Source organism: Mesoplodon densirostris, chromosome 3 (assembly GCF_025265405.1).
Source record: "Mesoplodon densirostris isolate mMesDen1 chromosome 3, mMesDen1 primary haplotype, whole genome shotgun sequence".
In the NCBI taxonomy this organism is placed as follows: Eukaryota; Metazoa; Chordata; class Mammalia; order Artiodactyla; family Ziphiidae; genus Mesoplodon; species Mesoplodon densirostris.
In genome coordinates this window covers 145713797-145735439 of record NC_082663.1, presented here as the reverse complement: position 1 = coordinate 145735439, position 21643 = coordinate 145713797, and the positions used below count along the sequence as shown (strand labels likewise).

Genomic DNA, 21643 nt, shown 5'->3' with positions numbered 1-21643 from the left:
AGTTGCTCTGCGACATGTGGGATCTTCCCGGACTGGGGCACAAACCCGTGTCCCCTGCATCGGCAGGCAGACTCTCAACCACTGTGCCACCAGGGAAGCCCCCGCTATTAGTTTTTATAACTGTTATTATTCCCTCTAACATGAGCGCTGACCTGGACCATTGCAGTCACTTCCTGCTAGGTCCTGCACCTTCTGACTCCACTCCGTCCCCCCTCCCCCTCCCCCTCCCCCACCCCAGGCTGTTCTTCCTACAGTGGTGGGAGGGGGCCTTTTAAGAAGGTGCCCCTCCTCTGCTCAGAACCCAAGATGGCTCCTAGTTCACTCAGTGTAAAGGCTAAAGTCCTTGGGAGTTCCCTGGTGGCCTAGCGGTTAGGATTCTGGGCTTTCACTACCATGGCCTGGGTTCAGTCCCTGGTCAGGGAACTGAGATCCTGCAAGCTGCACGGTGCGGCCAAAACAGTCCTCATTATCACCCAGAAGGCCCTGCATGATCTCCTTACCCTCCTCCCCCTGCCCCATCACCTCTCTCCCCTCCCCTCCTCCTATTCCTCTCTTTCTTGCTCTGTTCCAGCCACACAGGGCTCCACACTGTTCCTCAAACATGTTAGACACAGTCCAACCTCAGGACCTTTGCACGTGCTGTTGCCTTTGCCTGGAAAGCTCCTTCCCTCAGATAGCTGTGTGGCTCATGTATCATCTCTATTGGGCCTCTGCTCAAATTAATTCCTCCTCAAGAGGCCCTCCCTGGCCACCCTGCTAAAATGTCCCCACCCTATTACTCCATCCTCTTGCTCTGCTTATTTTTTCCTGGAAGCACTTGTCACTCCGCGTCCTTGTCCTACCTGTTTATTTGGTCTATTATCCTACCACCCAGTAGTAGGTGAGTGCCCTGATGGCGGGGCCGTGCTCCTAGGTGTGTGCCAGCCCCTTGTACTGTGCCTGGAGTGTATTAGATGCTCTCGAAATCCATCTCCCTTTCAGTGTAAACTCACCCATCTGCGTCTCCATCACTAAGTGGGACCCACTCAGCAAAGGTAGCAGAGCCTGTTCGGTGCCAAGCTCTGACCCCAGCCGCTACTCAGCTGGGGCCAAACAGAGCTGGTCACCACTTGGAATTAGACTGGTTTGTGTGGGTCAGCAGAAGTTCTTTTTTTAAAAAAATAAATTTATTTGTTTGTTTTTATTTTTGGCTGCGTTGGGTCTTAATTGCTGCTCATGGGCTTTCTCTAGTTGCGGCGAGCGGGGCTACTCTTTGTTGCGGTGCACGGGCTTCTCACTGCGGTGGCTTCTCTTGTTGCGGAGCATGGGTCTAGGCACGCAGGCTTCAGTAGTTGTGGCACGTGGGCTCAGTAGTTGTGGCTCGCGGGCTCTAGAGTGTAGGCTCAGTAGTTGTGGAGCACGGGCTTAGTTGCTCCGCGGCATGTGGGATCTTCCCGGGCCAGGGCTCGAACCCGTGTCCCTTGCATTGGCAGGCAGATTCTTAACCACTGTGCCGCCAGGGAAGCCCAGCAGTTCTTTTGTTTGTTTTTTGTTTTTTGTTATTTGGCCGCGCTGAGTCTTCGTTGCTGCATGTGAGCTTTCTCTAGTTGCGGTGAGCGGGGGCTACTCTTCGTTGCGGTGCGCAGGCTTCTCATTGCGGTGGCTTCTCTTGTTTTGGAGCATAGGCTCTAGGCACGCGGGCTTCAGTAGTTGTGGCTCGTGGACTCTAGAGCGCAGGCTCAGTAGTTGTGGTGCACGGGCTTAGTTGCCCTGTGACATGTGGGATCTTCCCGGACCAGGGATCAAACCCATGTCCCCTGCATTGGCAGGCAGAGTCTTAACCACTGCACCACCAGGGAAGTCCCTCAGCAGCAGTTTTTTTATCTTAAAGCTTTTTAAGATGGACTTTTCCCCTTGTTGGTACATAGGTGGCTCTTGTGCTTTTTGTTCTAAAATAACATCTTTACTGAGATATAATTCACAGACCATAAAATTCATCCTTTTAAAGTGTAGTATCCGGCTGATTTTAGTGTATTCAGAGTTGTGCAGTGATCACCAGTATCTAATTTCAGAACATTTTCATGTCCCCAAAAGCAACTCTGTGCCCATTAGGCGGTCAAGTCACTCCTCACCCCCAGCTACTGGCAGCCGCTCATCTACTTTCTGTCTATGAATTTGCCTGCTCTGGACATTTTGTGTGAATGAAATCATATGCTCTGTAGCTGTTTGTGCCTGGCTGTTTCACTTTGCATTAATGTGTTCAAGGTTCATCCTTGCTGTAGCATCTATCAGAACTTCATTCCTTTTTTTGGTTGCATAATATTCCACTCTGTGGTTATGCCACCTTATGTTTATCCAGTCCTCACCTGATGGACATTTGGGGTGTTTCCACTTTTTGGCTATTAGGAATAATGCTGCTGTGAACATTTTTGGACAAAGTTTTGTGGGCGCATATGCATTCATTTCTTCCGGGTATGTACCTAGGAGTGGAATTGCTGAGTCATATGGTAATCCTTGTGTTTAACCTTGAGAAACCCCCAGACAGTTTTCCATAGTGACTGCATCATTTTACGCTCTCATCAGCATTGTAGGAGAGTGTTGGTTTCTCCACATCCTCGTTAACACTTGTTATTATCTGTCTTTTTGAATTCAGCTTCCTAGTGGGTGTGAAGTGGTATTTTCCTCAATCGTGGGTTTTTTTTTTCTTATTTTCCTAATGACTACTGGTAAGCTTTTCATGTGCTTATTGTCCATTTGTATATCTTCTACGGAGAAATGTCTATTCAAATCCTTTGTCCATTTAAAAAAAAACATTTATTTATTTATTTATGGCTGTGTTGGGTCTTCGTTGCTGCGCGCGGGCTTTCTCTGGTTGCAGTGAGCGGGGCTACTCTTCGTTGCGGCGTGTGGGCTTCTCATTGCGGTGGCTTCTCTTGTTGCGGAGCACGGGCTCTAGGCACACAGGCTTCAGTAGTTGTGGCACGTGGGCTCAGTAATTGTGGCTTGTGGGCTCCAGAGCACAGGCTCAGTAGTTGTGGTGCATGGGCCTAGTTGTTCTGCGGCATGTGGTATCTCCCGGACCAGGGCTCGAACCCGCGTCCCCTGCATTGGCAGGTGGATTCTTAACCCCTGCACCACCAGGGAGGTCCCCTTTTGTCCATTTTTTTTTTTTTTTGCGGTACGCGGGCCTCTCACTGTTGTGGCCTCTCCCGTCGCGGAGCACAGGCTCCGGACGCGCAGGCTCAGCGGCCATGGCTCACGGGCCCAGCCGCTTTGCGGCATGTGGGATCTTCCCGGACCAGGGCACGAACCCGTGTGCCCTGCATCGGCAGGCGGACTCTCAACCACTGTGCCACCAGGGAAGCCCCCATTTTTAAATTGGGTTATTTGTCTTTTCATTTGTTGGTTAGCAAAAGTTCTTTACATCTGGTATCAAGACCAGCCCTTTATGAGATAAATGATTTGCAGATATTTTCTCCCATTATGTGGGTTGTCTTTGCACTTTCTTGTGTCCTTTGAAGCGGAAAAGTTTAAAATTTTGATGAACTCCTGTCTTGTTTTTCTTTTTTCACTTATGCTTTTGGTGTCATATCCAAGAAGCCATTGACCAATCCATGAAGATTTACTCCTATATTTTCTTTTAAATATTTTGTAGTTTTAGCTCTTACATTGAGGTCTCTGATCCAGTTTGAATTAACTTCTATATATGGTGTGGGGTAGAAGTCCAATGTCATACTTTTGCTTGTAGCTATCCAGTTATCCCAGCACCAGTTGTTGAACATTCTTTACTCATTGAGTAGTTTTGGCACCTTGGGTTAAAAATCAGTTAGGGGATTACCTGCTAGTCCAGCGGTTAGAGCTCCACACTTCCAACTGCAGGAGAGCACGGGTTTGATCCCTGTTTGGGAAACTAAGATCCCGTATGCCGCAGCACAGCCAAAAAAAAAAAATAATAAAATAAATCAGTTGGCCATAATGCAAGAGTATATTTCTGGACTCTCAAATCTATTCCAGTGATGTTTATGTCTACCCAAATTCTAGTAACACACAGTCTTCATTTCTGTACCTTTGCAGTAAGTTTTGGAATTGGGTAGTGTGAGTCTTCCAACTGTGTTCTTTTTCAAGCTTGTTTTGGCTATCCTGAGTTCTTTGCATTTCCATATGAATTTTAGGATCAGCTTATCACTTATTGCAAAAAATGCTGTTGAGATTTTGAGGAGGATTGCATTGAATCTCTAGATCAATTCGGGGAGTACTGCTATCTTAACAGTATTAAGTCTTCCAAGGAAGAGGGATAAATTGGGAGATTGGGATTAACATATACATACTACTATATATAAAATAGATAACTAATAAGGACCTACTGTATAGGGCAGGGAACTCTACCCAATGCTCTGTGATGACCTATATGGGAAAAGAATCTAAGAAAAAGAGCGGATATATGTATATGTATAACTGATTCACTTTGCTGTACACCTGAAACTAACACAACATTGTAAATCAACTATAATTAAAAAAAAAAAGTCTTCCAATCTGTGAACACAAGCTGTCTTTTCGTTTATTAGGGCTTTAATTTATTTCAACAGTGTTTTTTAGTTTTCAGTGTAAACGTTTTGTACTTCCTTTGTTAAACTTATTTCTAAGTATTTTATTCTTTTCGATACTATTATAAATGAAATTGTCCCCTTAATTTCATTTTCAGATTGTTCACTGCTGGTATGTAATAATATAACTGATTTTTGTATATTGATCTTGCATCCTGGAACCTTGCTAAATTTATTACCTCTAATTTTAAAAAATTTTGAGATTTCCCAGCATCTTCTATAGACATGATCGTGTCATCTGTGAATGGTTTTCCTTCTTCCTTTGGATGCCTTATTTCTTCTTCTCCCTGACTGCTCTGGCTGGACCCTCCAGTACAATGCTGAGTAGGAATGAGGGTGGGCGTCCTTGTGTTGTTCCTGATCTTAGAGGGAAAACTTTGAGTGTTTCGCCGTTAAGTATGATGTTAACTGTGGGTTTTGTGTGGACGTCCTTTATCAAGGTGAGAAAGTTCCCTTCTATTCATAATTTGTTGACTGTTTTTATCATGAAAGGGTGTTGGATTTTATCAAATGCTTTTTCTGCATCTGTTGAGATAATCATACAGTTTTGTCACTTACTGTATTAATATGGTGTATTGTATTGATTGTTTTTCCCAATTTTGGACCAACATTGCATTCCTGGAATAAATATCACTTGACTATTGCACATAATTTTTTTTTTGGGGGGTGCGCTGCACAGCTTGTGGGATCTTAGTTCCCTGACGAGGGATTGAACCTGGGCCCCCAGTAGTGAGAACGTGGAGTCCTAACACTGGACTGCCAGGGAATTCCTACGCATAATATTTTTTTTATGTTGCTGGATTTGGTTTAATAGTGTTTGTTGTTGATTTGTGTGTGTGTGTCTTTTTTCATAAAAGATGATTGATCTGTGGTTTTCTTGTGATATTTTTGTCTGGCTTTGGTATCAGGGTAATGCTGACCTCATAGAATGAGTTAGAAAGTGTCCTGGTTTGGGGAAGAGTTTGTGAAAGACTGGTATTAATTCTTTCCATGTTTGTTAGAATTTACCAGTGAAGCCACTTGAGCCAGGCTTTTCTTTGTGGGAAGATTTTTTAAAATTAATTAATTAATTAATTTTATTCTTGGCTGCTTTGGGTCCCTGTTGCTGCACGTGGGCTTTCTTTTAGTTGCAGTGAGTGGGGGCTACTTTTCGTTGCGGTGCGCAGGCTTCTCATCGTGGTGGCTTCTCTTGTTGCGGAGCACGGGCTCTAGAGCGCAGGCTTCAGTAGTTGTGGCGCACGGGCTTAATTGCTCCGCGGCACGTGGGATCTTCCCAGACCAGGGCTGGAACCCTGGTTCCCTGCATTGGCAGGCGGATTCTTAAACACTGTGCCACCAGGGAGGCCCTGTGGGAAGATTTTTGATCAGGAATTCAATCTCGTTATAGGTCTATTCTTTTTTTTTTTTTTTGAGTCAGTTTCAGTAGTTTGTGTCTCTCTAGCAGTTTGTCCATTTCATATAGGTTATTTAATTTGTTAGCATAGTATTTCCTTGTAATCCTTTTTATTTCTGTAAGGGCTAGTAATATCCACTTTTTTTTTTTTTTTGCGGTACGCGGGCCTCTCACTGCTGTGGCCTCTCCTGTTGCGGAGCACAGGCTACGGACGCGCAGGCCCAGCGGCCATGGCTCATGGGCCCAGCTGCTCCGCAGCATGTGGGATCCTCCCGGACCGGGGCACGAACCCGTGTCCCCTGCATCGGCAGGCGGACTCTCAACCACTGCGCCACCAGGGAAGCCCTCCACTTTTTTCGTTCTTAGTTTTAGTAATTTGAGTCTTCTCTCTTTTTTTCTTAGCTAATGTAGCTAAAGCTTTGTTAGTTTTGTGGATCTTTTCAAAGGACCAACTTTGATCTTACTGATTTTCTGTATTTTTCTGTTCTCTATTTCATTTATTTCCTCTATGATCTTTATTGTTTTCCCTGTCTGTTCACTGTGGGTTTGGTTTGCTCTTCTTTTTCCAGATTCTTAAGTGGAAGATTAATTTTTGATTTGAAATCTTTCTTCTTTTTTTTAGAAAAATTTTAAAATTGTTTTTAATTTAAAAAATTTTATAAAGCTTTATTGAGGTATAATTGATATATAAAAATCTGCAATCTCCTTCTTTAATATATAGGAGCTTACGTCTATAAATTTCCCTCTGTACTGCTTTAGTTGTATCCTATAAGGTTTGGTATATTGTACTTTAATTCTCATTCATCTTGAAGTATTTTCTAATTTCCCTTGTGATTTCTTCTTTGACTCATTCACTGTTTAGGAATGTATTGTTTAATTTCCACATGTTTGTGAATGTCTCAGACTTATCTTCTGTTACTGTTTTCTAACTTGATTCCATTGTGGTTGGAGAACATACTTCGTATGATTTCATTCAGTCCTTTCACAGTTAATCAGTCTTGTTTTCTGACCTCAAATATGGCCTATCCTGGAGAGAATGTTCCATGTGCCCTTGATAAGAATGTGTATTCTGCTCTTGCTGGGTGGAGTGCTCGATACATGCCTTTAGGTCTTGTTGGTTTATGGTGGTGTTCACGTTTTCTGTTTCCTGGTTGATCTTTTGTCCAGTGTTCTATCCTTTTTTTTTGTTTTTTTTTTTGGCTGCGTCATGCGGCTTGTGGGATCTTAGTTCCCTGACTGGGGGTTGAACCCAGGCCCCACGCAGTGAAAACGTGGAGTTCTAACCACTGGACCTCCAGGGAAGTCCCTATCCATTATTGAACGTGGGGTATTGATGTCTCCAACTGTTATCATTGACTCGGCTGTATTTCCCTTGCCCTGTGCTTTCTTTACGGCTGTGTAGTATTCCTCAGTCCCACTAAATCCAGTCACTCTCCTTCATGAGTTTTTTTTGTTTTTTTAAGTTGAAGTATAGTTGATTTACAATGTTGTGTTAGTTTCAGGTGTACAGCAAAATGATTCAGTTATACATATAGTATATATTCTTTTTCAGATTCTTTTACATTAGAGGTTATTACAAGATATTGAATATAGTTCCCTGTGCTATACTGTAGGTCCTTGTTGTTTATCTGTTTCCTATAGTAGTGTGTGTATGTTAATCCCAAACTCCTAATTTATCCCCCCCACCCCGACCCCTCTCTTCTCTTTGGTAACCATAAGATTGTTTTCTGAATGAGCTTTTAGGTTATTTCCAGTTTTCTCCTCCTGACAGAGCCTTGGGGGTCAACTGGCTTGCACATCTGCTGGGCTCAGGGCTGATCCCTGGAAGGGGGCTGCTGTGTTGGAGAGGGAGTGGATTTAGGATCATCTTGCCAGAGACCTTCTGGGGGTACCAAGGAGGGTCTGTGGTGCCAGGGGGTGACACCCCCCCTCCATCCCCATCACCCTTGTGAACTGTCCTGTGGAACAGGGTCCTACATGTGCCGGGCATTGGGCTTCATGTGACTTGTCCTAGTCCTGCCAGTGACCTGACGGGGTGGGCACTGTTATTAGGTCCATTTTACAGATGGAGAAACTGAGGCCCGGGGAAGTCATGACCTTCACCCAGGTCCCACAGCAAGGCTGTGGCTGAGCTGTCTGGCTGCAGACTGTACTCTCCAGAACCATGCTCGGCTCGCCTGTCTCTACAGGCAGCCGTGACTGGCTGTCCTGCCTTCAGCATTCAGGGCTCCTTTCCATCTTCATTTCCGGATGTGTGGTGTAGTGACTGGGATGGTGCCTGGCAGTGAGGACAGGAAAGAGTCCAGCTGGATGGGTGCCTCAGTGGTTGGGGAAGAGGGGTGTGCTGTTAGCTGTGAGGCTTTGGTCTAGGTGACCTAGCCTCTCTCGCCTCAGTTTCCCCATCTGAGAAACGACGTGGGTGAGAGTGTCCGTGAGAGTGAAACAGGGACTTGCGTGCGCAGAGGCCAGCTCAGGGCCTGCATGTCATACCCCAGAGATGCCAGCCGGGCTTGCTGTTTGCTCCTCAGCAGGCATTTATTGGGCACTTGCTGTGTGCCAGACACCGGCAGTGAACAAAGCAGACAAGCATCCCTCTCCTCATGGGGCTGACGGTCTGCGGGGGGGACCAGTGAGCAGGAAGGAAGCGTGGAGGGGGTGCAGAGGCCGGCCTGGGGAGGCGGTGAGGGCAGCCTCTCCCAGGAGGTGCCATCCGGCCAGTGTCCGAAGGAAGAGTGGAGGGCGCTCTGGCGCGTCTGGTGGCAGAGCAGCCCAGGTGGAGGCCTCGGCCAGCAGGGCCTTGAGGTGGGAGACGAGGGAATGGTAGGGAGCAGTGGGGCACTGGTTCAGGCAGGGCCTTATGGGCTGCGGGGAGGACACTGATTTTGTCCCAGGGTGTGCGGGAAGCTACAGGTGGGTTTTAAGCGCGTGCGCAACGTGATCTGACTTGCGGTTTGAAAAACTCTCCCTGGCTGCTGGGCTAAGAACATACGGGGCCGGGGGAGGGAGACAGGCGTTAGGGAGTGTGGCTGTGACCCAGGGGACTTAGCCTAAGGATGTTGGGACCGAGCAGGAGAGAAGGGGATGCATCTGGGTCTGTTGAAGGCAGCAGCGACAGGATTTGCTGAGAGGTGGGCCCTAGGAGGTGGGAAAGAGACCACCCAGGGAAGGGTGGGAAGCCCGTCCTGTCTCGTGTGTTCTTGTGCCCCTGGTCTGCCTTGAGGGTTCCTCACAGTGTGACACCCCATCATGCTGGCAGAGGCTCTGGGAAGGAGATGGGGTGCAGAGGGGTGCACTTATCCCCAGAGGCCAATGCCCACCCTCTTGCTTGAAGGAAGCCTGCAAGGAGGAAGGTTCTGGAATGCTGGCAGTGGGCTGGGGCGCTGCGTGGCTTTCCTTTCCACGTATTTACCAACACCCTGCCCCTGCGTTCGCTTGGGCCCCTCTGGGTGGCGACAGAGCTAGAAATCCACATGTGGCTGACCACCGTCCAGGGGCTGCAGATTCGTGGCGAGCACCCACCACCTCCCCAGCACCTGCGATGTCTCCTCTCTCCCCTAGCACATCCCATTTTACGGGTGAGGACACGGAGCCCAGAACATGAGTGACTTTGCTGCCAAGGTCGCACGGCCAACACTGCGCAAGTCAGGCCACCTGCTGCAGTGTAGAGCCGTGAGGAGGTGTCAGAGGGACGCCCGGGAGGGTGGAGTTGAGAGCTCGGCTCCCCAAAAACTGGTGGTTTCCCCATCACCCTTGAAAATGTGGCTTGGCTGACCAGTTGCTTTGGAGCCTCAGTACAAATGGAAAGTTACGAATTAGTGGGAATTCCCTGGTGGTCCAGTGGTCAGGACTCTGCTTTCACTGCCCAGGGCCCCCACAAGCCGCACGGTGTGGCCGGAAGAAAAAAAAAAAGTTAAAGTTACAAATTAGTATTTGCCTGTTATAAAAGTTATTTAAAAAGTTATAAAAGACCAAAATCCAAATCACATTGGAGACTATAAGAAACAGAAGGTTTTCCATTCTCACTCCATAGCCGACCTCCATGAAGGGCTCAGGGTGTCACCTCCAAACTTACTGTCCCTACACAGGCAGGAAAGAAAATGGAGGACACAAACTGTTCTGCATGTCACACTTTGCTTTCAGCCCTACGGCCTGGATTGCTCCCTGGGCCAGTTCCAAGGTTGATTTAGCCAATTCCCTGCTGATGGACCTCTAGGTTGTTAATGGGTTTCACTCTGGAAAGTACTGCCGCAGGGAGTGGCTGTCCTTGCAAACCCACTCAGGAGAATGAAAACCCGGTGACGTGGGGCAGGAAGGGTCAGAAGAGGACAGTCAGGCCTCTCAGAGAAGGTGAGATCTGAGTTGAGTCCTGAGTGACCAGAGGAAGCCAGGATTATGGAAAGGCTCTGGGGAGAAGGTCATTCCAGGCAGAGAATGAGCATGTGCAAAGGCCCTGATGCAGGAATTGCTTTGACCTGCTTGTTGTACCTTGACCACCAATGTGGCCAGAGGGAGTGCACGAAGTGAAGGTGGGGGTGAGGGAAGGGAGGTGATGGGGTGATTGCTCAGGGCCTCGGAAGCCACAGGGAGCACTTTGGAGCAGAGGAGGGAAGTGACCTGACTCGTACTGTGTTGGGTTTTTCTTTGATTGCATGGGGCAAAGGGTCTCTTTTGGGCACCGTGGTAAGAACTTTTGCAAACCTTCCACTCTACCTTACCTCACTTAACAGTTGAGGAATTTGAGGCACACAGGTGTCACTCCACCTGCACAGGTTGTCCAGAAAGGATTCCAGCCGGGGTCTGAAAGGCCCAGAGCCAGGGCTGCTGTATGCTGTGAGCCACTTCCTGCTTTTGCTCCTGGCCTGGCCGCCAGATGAGACCACAGAGCAAGTGATACTATGGCTGAGTGCCTGGCAAGCGGCTGGCGAACCTGCAGGATTCCTGAGCAGGGAGGAGCCTGCTGGGAATTTTGTGAAGGGTGACACCTGGAAGTGAGATTATGAAAGCCGGCAGGGGCACCCACAACCTTATCCCATCGTCCCATTGCCATCCGAGCCTCAGTCTCCTCATCTGTACAATGGCAGGTTTGGTCCTTCGTCCCACAAGCATTGGTCCTCTGCCTCGTGCCAGGCAGAGGACCCTTTCCCCGTGAGGCTGCCACTCTTCTAATGGGCGGGTGGGTGGGAAGGGATAAACCACAGCCATGTGAACAAATCAGTAAACTAGAAGGTAGAATTGAGAATTGAGCAGGATGGTGGGTGACAGCGGGGAACTGCTCTATATCAGGGGGCGGGTGCAGGGAGGAGACCGTTGGGCCAGGAGTTGCCAGCTGGCCTTGTGAATGCTGCAGGGAGAGGGTTCCAGGTCTAGGGAGCAGCCCGTGCAAAGGCCCTGAGGCACATTGTGCCTGGTGTGTTTGGAGAACATGGAGGAGGCCAGTGTGGCAGGAACTAAGTGACTGAGGGGAGAAAAGGAGGAGGTGAGGGCAGGGAGGTGACTGGGAAGATCACGCAGGGAGGGTCACATGGGCCGCAGGGAGGACTTGAGCTTTTTTTTTTTTTTTTTCCCTTGGCCAAACTTCATGGCATGCAGGGTCTTGGTTCCTCAGTCAGGGATCAAACCTGTGCCCCCTGCAGTGGAAGTGTGGGGTCTTAACCACTGGACCTCCAGGGAAGTCCTCAGGACTTGGGTTTTTAACCTGAGTGAGGCAGTAGCCCTGGGAGGGCTCTGAACAGAGGGCGTCAAGCCCTGACTGTGGTGGACAGCCTGAGAGGCGGCCACTGCACTGGTCCAGGCAAGCGCTGGGGGGCCAGGCTGAAGGCCTTGGATGTGGAGAAGAGTAGGCCCATTCAGGCTCCATCTGGAGGTGGAACCTGCAGGACTTGCCACTTGGTGGGGTGGGGGATGGGAGACCGGAGGAGCCCCTGGTCTGTGGTCTGAGTCAGGGGCATAATCACCGTACCTGGCCCTTGGGGGGACCACAAGGACATGGTGGCACATGCCTAGGGACACTGAGTGCAGGCTGGGCTCCAGGTAACTGATGGTTACTGTTGGATGGTATCAAGAGGGGACGCGAACGAGGCAGGGACCAGGGCAGGGACCAAGGGGGTATGCACAGGCCAGATGTTGTGCGGCCTCGGAGACTGAGCGATGATGACCTCTACTTCTGTTCTAGCAAAACTACAGAGGAGTCCCCCCAGGCAGGTGGGGGTGACTGGGGGCTCTGCCTCATTGGTGTCCCACCCAGGTTCCCATCCTGATTCTGCTCCTTCCTTGCTGAGTGGCTTTTGCAGGTCTCGAAACTGAGCCTTAGTCTACCCATCTGTGAAATGGGGGTATTGACCCTGGCATCATTCCTTTGGCGTTGCCAGAGGGTTTACTGAGATGTTACCTAAGATGGGGTTAGAGCTGGGCCAGGTGGGCGGCCAGGGTTCCCTGTATGGGCTCTTGTGAGAGCCTGAGAGAGTCAGGCCAGACATGAACCTGGGGCATGTGCTCCTGCCTAGGAGCTCTTCCTGTGGCTGGCATTGTGTGTGGTCTCCCAGCCCCACTGAGGCTTTGGGTGACCCCTTGAGGAATTGATGAGGAGGAGGGGATCCCAGCCCGGGCCCCTTGCCTGGGCCCTCACAGGCTCTGGCTTCGGGCTGACTCATCCTCTGCCGGCTTTTGTGTTTGTTTTCCCTCTCCTGGGGTTTTGGTCTCCATTGTTCCTGCATCTCCACCCTCCTGGGGACTGCAAGTCAACGTGCTCCTGGAGAGGCCTTGTGCTCCATTCAGAAGACAGTAAATAAACAGCATGGGCTTCTGAGTGGCCCACTGTGCCACTTCCTGTTGCGCCTTTCCCTTCCCCCTACTGCCTTTTCCGGAGCCCTCATCACCTTCTAGGGAGAGGCAGCCCATTTTAGAGCCTGGAAACTGAGGCTCCAAGAGGGTGAGGTGACTTTTGCCAGGTCACATATCCCGGTGGATGGGCGGTGTCCTCCCATCCCACAGGTGGCTGGGCCAGTGCCCAGAGAGGACAGAGACCTGCCAGGGTGGGAGCAGATCTGGGCTTTGAAGCCATGCCGTCTGGCTCCAGCGTCCATGTTCCTCCTGTCCATTCAACATTTAATGAGCACCTGCTGTATGACAGGCTCTGTTCTAGGTGCTGGAGATCCAGTGGTGACCAGTTTAGGTGAAGAGGTCCCATCCTGACACAGGACTAGACCTCCACTGGAGGCCAAGTTGGTGGTAGTGGGAATGGGCATGCATTTGGGAGGGAGAGGTGCAATCCACTGCATCTGCAGAGCCTGAGAGGAAGGCAGAGGGAACAGCCCTTGCAAAGGCTTGGAGGCCAGCAGTGCAGGGAAGAACCCAGAGGCTGGGGCCGGTGGGCGGGGTGCGGCTACGAGGGGGCAGCCCTGTGCGGGGGTGGGATGGGCAGGTGGGGGACCCTGTCAAACCTGGGGTTGGTCATGTGACCTCTGCAGGAGGGAGGCTTGGAGGCCCAGGTTTCTGTTTTAGGAGGATAACCACATATAGCCTGGGAGGAGGATGGGTCAGAAGCCTGGGACCAGGGGTGGGCCCAACGGATTAGAGGCCAGGGATGGTGCTGAAATGACCACAGTTAACACTTATTGAGCACTTACTGTGTACCAGGGAGCAGAATAAACCACAGATCCTGTTCTGGGGAGCTGACATGGGGGTGGTGAGGGTCAGACAAGAAGCAGATAAGTGACATACAAGGGGTTAGTGCTTTGGAGAAAAATGAGGCACGGGAGGAAGATGCAGGGGGGGGTTGGAGCTGTGAATGAGGGTGGGAGAAATCTCCCTAGGGAGGTGTCGTTTGAGCCAGAGCTGTGGGTCGCGAGTCATGGGGGGCCTGTTTGTCTGCTACCTAGCTGCCCTCTGAGGTGAGAGGAGTTTCCCCATTACTAACTAGGAAACCCAGATCAGAGAGGCTGGGAAGCTGGCCCAAGGTCACACAGTATGCAGGGCCACCTCGGGGCGCAGTGGCCCTTATAGCAGCTGGGAAGAGAGAGGAGGGGGTGGGCACTTTGGGTCAGAGGGAGGGACTTGGTGACCAGTGGAATGTGGGTGGGGTCAGGGAGGAGGAATCTGATGACTGAGGCTTGAAAGTCTCCTCCTGATAAGTGGACAGTCCGTGTTGCAGGCAGAGCTGCTTGGGGGAGGTGGTTTCCTTCCACCACCGAGGCCAGGAGGGCCCCAAGAGTGCTCCTGCTGCTGGGTGCCAGGAAACCCTGTGGGTGGGTCTTACGGCACAGCTGGGCAGGCACCTCCTTACTGAGCCCCTCGGAGATTTCTAGGGGGCTGCTTTTCAGGGACTGTTGAGGCTGAGGGTGGGTGTTGCAGTCCGGTGGCTTCCGGATACACGTCCCAGCCCAAGTCGCAGCCTTCCCCTGCGAGGGCCCAGAGCTCTCATCACGCTGGCCCTCGTGTTCTTCTGAGGCTCGCATTGTCCGTTGTGCGTGGTGTCACCATTGTGCTCACGGTGCCTTGGGCCCCTGGACATACCCAGAGCAGTCACAGGACAGCACGTGTCAACACCAGTGGCGGAAAGCCTGGTCCTTGCCGGGGAGATGCCTGTAGCTTCCATGGCAGACATGCAGGCCCAGAGGCCGGGGGCCTTGGTGGTCAGAAGCTCAGACCCCATGGGTTTCAGTCTACGCTCCTGCCACCCCTGGTTGACAAGTGACCACCAACCTCAGGGCCTAGTGACCTCCGTAAAATGGAGCTAGCTCACAGACCACCTTGTTGGATCTTGTCATGGTTAAATGGGTTAAGTGGCACGGAAAGTTCTCAGCTTTTTGCCTGGCATACAGTGAGCTCTCGACAACTGTTAGCTACTCTTTTTTTTTTTTTTTTTTTTTGCAGTACGCGGGCCTCTCACTGTTGTGGCCTCTCCTGTTGCGGAGCACAGGCTCCGGATGCGCAGGCTCGGCGGCCACGGCTCACGGGCCCAGCCGCTCCGCAGCATGTGGGATCTTCCCGGACCGGGGCACGAACCCGTGTCCCCTGCATCGGCGGTGGACTCTCAACCACTGCGCCACCAGGGAAGCCCTGTTAGCTACTCTTAAAAAAATTTTTTTTTGGAGTCAGTAATCCATGTGGATGATGCAGAATTCAGAGATGTTCCAGAACAGTGCAATGACTCTTCCCTGCTCCCTAACCCCCTGCAACAGGCCCCAACCACCCTGGGCTCTGTTTGGGGGCTTTTTATTTACTTACAAAACACACTCTTCCACACGTTTTGTTTTCCTCACTTAATACACCCAGAAGGAAGTTCCGTGTCAGGAGATAAAAAGCTCTTTTTTGTTGTTGTTGTTTTGGGGTGTGTGTGTGTGTGTGTGTGTACATGTGTGTGTGGTTGCACAGTGACACGAATGAGCCATAATATAATTAGTCTCCCCCATGGGCTTTAAAGTTCTTTACATCTGAGCTATTACTGGGAAACTAGTAAGATTATAATGCTTTTTTTTTTTTTTTTTTGTGGTACGCACGCAGGCCTCTCACTGTTGTGGCCTCTCCCGTTGCGGAGCACAGGCTCCGGACGCACAGGCTCAGCGGCCATGGCTCACAGGCCCAGCTGCTCCGCGACATGTGGGATCCTCCCGGACCAGGCATGAACCCGCCTCCCCTGCATCAGCAGGCGGACTCTCAACCACTGCGCCACCAGGGAAGCCCAGATTATAATGTTTTTGTGGGCAAATTTTAGTGGAGTGTTCTCTCTGTGCTTTGTATCTGAGTCTTCACGAGTGCGTGTTCCTGGACCTCCTTGTGCTTGTGACCTTGAGATTGAACTTAGATATGGTAAATTGTCCTAATCTTATATGTACACCTTCATTTTTAAAATAAATGCATGCACTGGTCAGATCAAGATAGAGGGCATTGTCATCACCCCACAAAGTCCCCTCCTGCCCCTTCTAGTCAGTTCCCCCAGAGGGGACCAACTGCTCTGATTTCTATCAGCAGAAACTAGTTTTGCCTGTTCAGGGTTAGGTCTACCCTGTGACTCAGCAAGAGAAACAAGGGCATATGTCAACAAAAGGCATGGATGAGAATGTTCATAGCAGCTTTATCTGTAATGGCCCCGAGCTGGAAAGACAACCCCTCGCTCCCCACCGAAAGCCTCATCAGCTTTTGAGCGGATGAACAGACTGTGGACCATCCACGCAGTGGCGCACGGGTCAGCAAGGAAAAGGAACCAGCCCTGATCACACACGACAGCGTGGAGGAGCCGCACGGGTGGGACACTGGGGATTCCGTTCACATGCTGCTCCTGTCTTGTTTGGTCACTGACCAAAGCCCTCTTACCCCCATGATGTGTCTTCTTTGTCCCCACCCGCACTGTCTCACGTGGTTCCTGTCAGGAGGTTGGCACTGGTGTCCCCAGCACGTCCAAGGTGCTCAGTAGGTGTGAGTAATACTTGAGTGAACAAGCTTGTGACCTTGGCCCGGTCACAGATCCTTGCTGCTCCTCAGTCTCCTCATCTGCCAAATGGGAGAATGGGAGTCACGCTCAGTGTCACGCTGCGTGAAGCAGGTGTGAAGTACTCCGAGCAGGGCAGGGTGGCCCACAGGTTCTTTGTCATCCTCAGGAATGTGGCTCCATGGGGAGCATCTGAGGTGTGGAGGGTTGACCATGCATGCCGCCAGGGACTGTGGGCTTTATCCCCACCCCCCACCCGGGGCTTGTACGTGCCCTTGGGGTGTTCTCCCCTCTGTTTTGGCCCTTCCCTTCCTGCATGGGTCTTCTCCACCCAACCTGTTCCCCAGTCATGGCTGGCTGTCTCCTCAGCTCTTCTTGACTCTCTCCAGTGTCTGTTGACTGCCCTCTGTGTCCCTGCCATCCCCCAATCCAGCCCGTCATCGCTCTCCTTGACTAGTGCAGTTGCCTCCTGCCTGCCTCTTGGCTCCCACCCTCAGCCCTGAAGCTGCCAGAGGGGTCTTTTATTTTATTTATTTTTTATTGTTTTTATTTTTTGGCCGTGCCACGTGACATGTGGGATCTTAGTTCCCCGATCAGGGATCGAACTCGTGTCCCCTGCATTGGAAGCGCAGAGTCTTAACCACTAGACCACCACCAGGGAAGTCCCCAGAGGGGTCTTTTAAAGCTACATACCTTTAAAAGCACACAGGGTTATGATCTGACTGTCCCTCAACAGTGACAGCAAGTGGGCTTGCTCTAAGAATGACGACCAGCCTTCTCCCCGTGACCTCCAGCACCACCATCACCCCACCCGTCTCTGGGCCCGTTCACTCGTCCACTCCAGCGCCCCACTCTGCTGCTCACAGCGGCGCCCCCATAGGACCTCCAGAGCCGATCTGCCCCTGGGATGTCCCTCATCTCACAGGCCGACCTGCTGCCGTGTCCCTGTGCCCAGCCAGAGGAGGCGCTGCATAAGCGTGGTGGGACCGCCCACGGGCCGATGGAGCGCGACCCTCATAGTGCATGGCGTGTGGTGAGGGCGCGCCTCCTCCCTCATTCCGCCCACTGGGCTAACAGGTTCCCAGGGGTTCTGACACCCAGCCCATGCTGAGAACCAGCAACCTCCTCTGGGGCTCTCTCTGGGGTTCCCGATCAGGTAGGGTGCCCCTGAGACACTGGTTGTCACAGTTCTGGGGAGCGGGGTGGCACCAAGGATGCTTGCCTGTGTGAAACACACCTGCCCAGTGTTCTGCATAAATTTCAGATAATCCGAATGTTTATCTGGGTGCAAAACTTGTTTAAAATTCCCTGAGCCTAGAACCTTTCTCCATTTTACATGGAACGACAAAGAATCCTTTGCCTGGCTTTGGTGATCTCTAAAAATGTTGCTGCTTTTGTGCCTGCCTGGACCCCTGCTCTTCTGCTTTCCTTTTTTTTTTTGCCGCGCCCATGCGGCTTTCAGGATCTTAGTTCCCCCACCAGGGATCTAACCTGGGCCTTCAGCAGTGAAAACGCAGAGTCCTAACCACTGGGCTGACAGGAAATTCCCTTGCTTTCCTTTCTTAACGGTCCAGTGTGGCTCCCGGCTTTCCCACTTTGCATGAATCCAGGTGTATTAGTGTAAGTCAGTGCAGGTAGTGCCTGTGTATTTCCATAGTGAAATACATAGCATAGATATTTTTTTTTATTAAACAGCTTTATTGAGGGATCATTTACATGCTAGGAAATTCACCCATTTCAAATGCAGTGGTTTTTAGTAAATGTATAGTAAGTATTAGTAAACAGCACTACAGTCCAGCTTTAGGACATTTCCATCACTCCAGAAAGCTCTCCGCTCTCAGTTTCCCACCCCTGGGGCAACCACTGATCCACTCCCCGCCTCTATCGATTTGTCTTTTTGGGGCATGAAACACATTGTGTTTTGTCATTAAATATTTTCCTTTTATTTTAGTCTTTATATCATATGTATGGCATTATATTACTTTAAAAAATGTAGGTAGGAAATGTACTGATCTGGGGACTTTCCTGGGCAGTCCAGTGGTTAAGACTCCGCACTTGCACCGCAGGGGACATGAGTTCAATCCCTGGTCAGGGAACTAAGATCCTGCATGCCACACGATGTGGCAAAAAAAAAAAAAAAAAAAGAAATGTACTGATCTCTTTTGGGTCTGGGGGTCCAAATATTTGGCAGGGAAAGGGGTCTTTGGCCATGCTGGGGCCGGAGCATAACCAGCTGGAGGGAAGTGGTTCCGTTTGCCGCTAACCTTCAATCCAGCCCCTCCCCCATTCCTCTGTGGCCTCAGGACCCTCCAAGGCCAGAGCGTTCCCTGGTACCCTGCTGGGGTTGGTGTCTTTGCTGAGATCACCCAGATTGCAAGAGGGGATTGCTCCACTCCATGTGACCACACTTCCTGCTCCCTGCAAGCCGGCCTCGTGAGTAATTTCTGACCCTTTCCCCTCCCACAGGGACTTCCTTCCCCGAGGTTCAGGAATCGTCACTCGGCGGCCTCTCATCCTGCAGCTCATCTTCTCAAAAACAGGTACGACGGGGTGGCTTGTAGCCCAAACAGGAAACGAACGTGGATGCGGTGCCCAGCGGGAGCCAGGGGCCTTCTGATGAGTCTCAGGTCCTAGGCTGCCATTTGGGTTTGAATTCACTTTTTCCTTGTATGCAGGGAAGTTGAAGCACAGTTCATTGAGCACCTCCACCCACCCCCAGCCAGCATCCTCAGCTGTGACCAGGCCACCAGGTGCCATATTTCTGGCTCTATCGTAGATGACACGTTTTTGCTGAACACTTTGAAAATCAATAGCAGACATTGTGACATGTCAACCCGAAATGCTTCAGTGCATCTCCCTTTGCAATAAGGACACTCTCTTACACTCACGGAACCACACCCAAGAGAAGTCATCATTTCTGCCTGTTATCTTACACCCAGTCCATACTCACGTTGCCAATTTCCCCCCAGATATCTTCCCTGGCTGGTTCTACAGCTGCTCTGATCAGTCCCACACTACCCTTCATTGTCGTGTCTCCTCTTTTCATTAGAGCAGCATCCCCACCGTTTCTTTTTAAACTACAACACTGACTTTTGGGAGAGACCCTGCCTGTTGAATATAGAATGGCCCACATGTAGATTTTTTTTTGTCCTCCCCTTGGCGGCCTCCGTTCTTCCCACACAAGTCTGACGTAACATGGGCATGTCTCCCAACTTGAAACCCACTTGGCTTCCTTGTAAAGCATCTCAGGTCAGAGGCTGGAAGGGGAGAGGGGAACCGTTGGGGGTGGGGCCTCTTCTCTCCAGAGCCTCCAGGGGGTCTCCATGCTGCTTCCCCACTGACCTGGAATGTCAGCCATGGTCGGTTCCGCACTCAGTGTGCCAGCGTCACCACAGGCCATGTTAAACACCCCCACTCTGGGAAGGCAGCTGACATATTCCCATTTTACAGAATGGGAAACTGAGGTTTAACCAGGTTACCTGCCTTTCACCTGGGATGAGTACCCAGGTGGGGTCAGACCTCAGACTCCACTCTCAGCTGGTTCTAGTCCCTTCATCTCGCCTTCATCCTCCGGGCCTTCACCCAATCCACCTGCAGGAGGGCGGGACACCAGTGAGAGATGGCAGTTGATTGGTCCAGCTCCTGCCAGGGGCGAGCCAATGGGCTGCCTCCTCTGGGTTCAGGTGTCCAGTCAGCTGTGCCAGGAAGGGCAGCAGCAGGGCCGCGGGTTTTCAGATGTCAGCGGGATCAGAGTCACATAGGGCTTGGCCCATTGGGTTTCTGTTTCACATTCAGTAGGTTGGTGGAGGGTGGAGGGGTGAGAATCTGCATTTTTAATGAGTTCCCAGGTCATGCTGATGCTTTTGGGAAAACTACATTGGGAAAACCTCTGCTCTGGTGGGTGGGGGCTGAGAGCTAATACTGCCCAGGTTCAGATCCTGGCTTTGTAGCTTACTGGCTGTCTGGCCCCTGGGGAGGGACTGCTGCTCACAGCTGTGTTTCCTGTCTGGACAGTGAAGATAATAATAGTACTGCCTTTGTCGGTTGCCACGAAGACCGTATTTATTCAGTTCACGTACAGCCCGTAGAACAGTGCCTGGCACACTCCAGGCCCTTGCCGAGTGGTGCCATCCCATTGGCTGTGGTTTTGTGCTTGCTGCCAGCCTGTTTGGGGACAGCTTGCTGTTTGGGGAACAGGTTGGCTGGCTTCCTGCAATAGAAGGTCTGTGGCATTGTCATGGCGGGAGGGCTCCCCCATCACCTCCCCAGTGGCTGTCACCCAGCAATAATCCAGTGGGCACTTGCTGCATGCCACAAGCTGGTGCAGGGCTGGGGCACAGTGGTGAGCAGGACCAGGGATGCTGCCACCACCTGTCACCTTGCCTCTTGGTACTTCTTTTAGTGCTGAGGGACAGTGTAGGGGGAGACTTGGGTCGAGAGCAGGAGGGAGACACACAGACATGGCCCTCACCAGATGTGAACATGTGTGGTGGTGGTGGGTCCATCTGTTGGGAGCATCACAGGGCTTCTCGTAGGAAGTGACGTTTGAGCCGAGGCTGGCAGGTGCTTTGGGGTGTGTTGGGGGAGGGGAAACTCTCCCTCCTAGCAGAGAGTGGTACGTGTGAAGACCGTGAGGCAGCGATGCCCAGCATGGCCTGCTGGAGGAACTGAAATTCCTTCTGATGGGGGAGAGAAGAGAAGCACGTGGCAAGTGACAGTCCTGTGGGAGCACATCTGCCCAGCGCCTGCCCCGGATGATGCTGAAATCTCCATTCCTGTCACCCCACTTTACAGAGGAGGGAACTGAAGCTTCCAAGCCGCTTGCCTGAGGGCACATGGGAGGGCCATCTTGAAAGCCCAGTCTTAAACTCATTCTGGGGGAGTGTGGCCTTAGGCCGAGGTGTGGTTTGACCAGATCCTGTGGCCACTGGTGGAGAAGAGACCACAGGGACCAGCTCTGGGGCAGGGGGACCCAGGAAGTAGGGATGGGGTGGCATCCGTGGAGATGGAGACATATAGTTGGATCCTGTTGGGCTGGGACTGGGGGTGTGGGGTGGGGGAGAGGGGTCCAGGGTGTCCCACGTGGGAGTGCTCCTTGCTGTGTCCCAGCTTGCACACTCTCCCCCCACCGACCATGGCATTCCCAGTCTCTCTCTTTTTTTTTTGGCTGCGTTGGGTCTTCGATGCTGCGTGTGGGCTTTTTCTAGTTGCGGTGAGTGGGCGCTACTCTTCCTTGTGGTG

General features: G+C 51.3%; 1 protein-coding gene across 8 annotated transcripts in view; it reads left to right on the top strand.

Annotated features, from left to right (window-relative positions):
- Positions 1 to 21643, top strand: part of DNM2 (dynamin 2) — a 92722-nt gene that overhangs the window by 14194 nt on the left and 56885 nt on the right. For all 8 annotated transcript variants that reach the window (XM_060094137.1, XM_060094133.1, XM_060094131.1 and 5 more), the window contains exon 2: positions 18869 to 18942. In XM_060094137.1, the coding sequence (XP_059950120.1) occupies positions 18869 to 18942 (74 nt within the window). The remainder of the gene's footprint in view (positions 1 to 18868; positions 18943 to 21643) is intronic.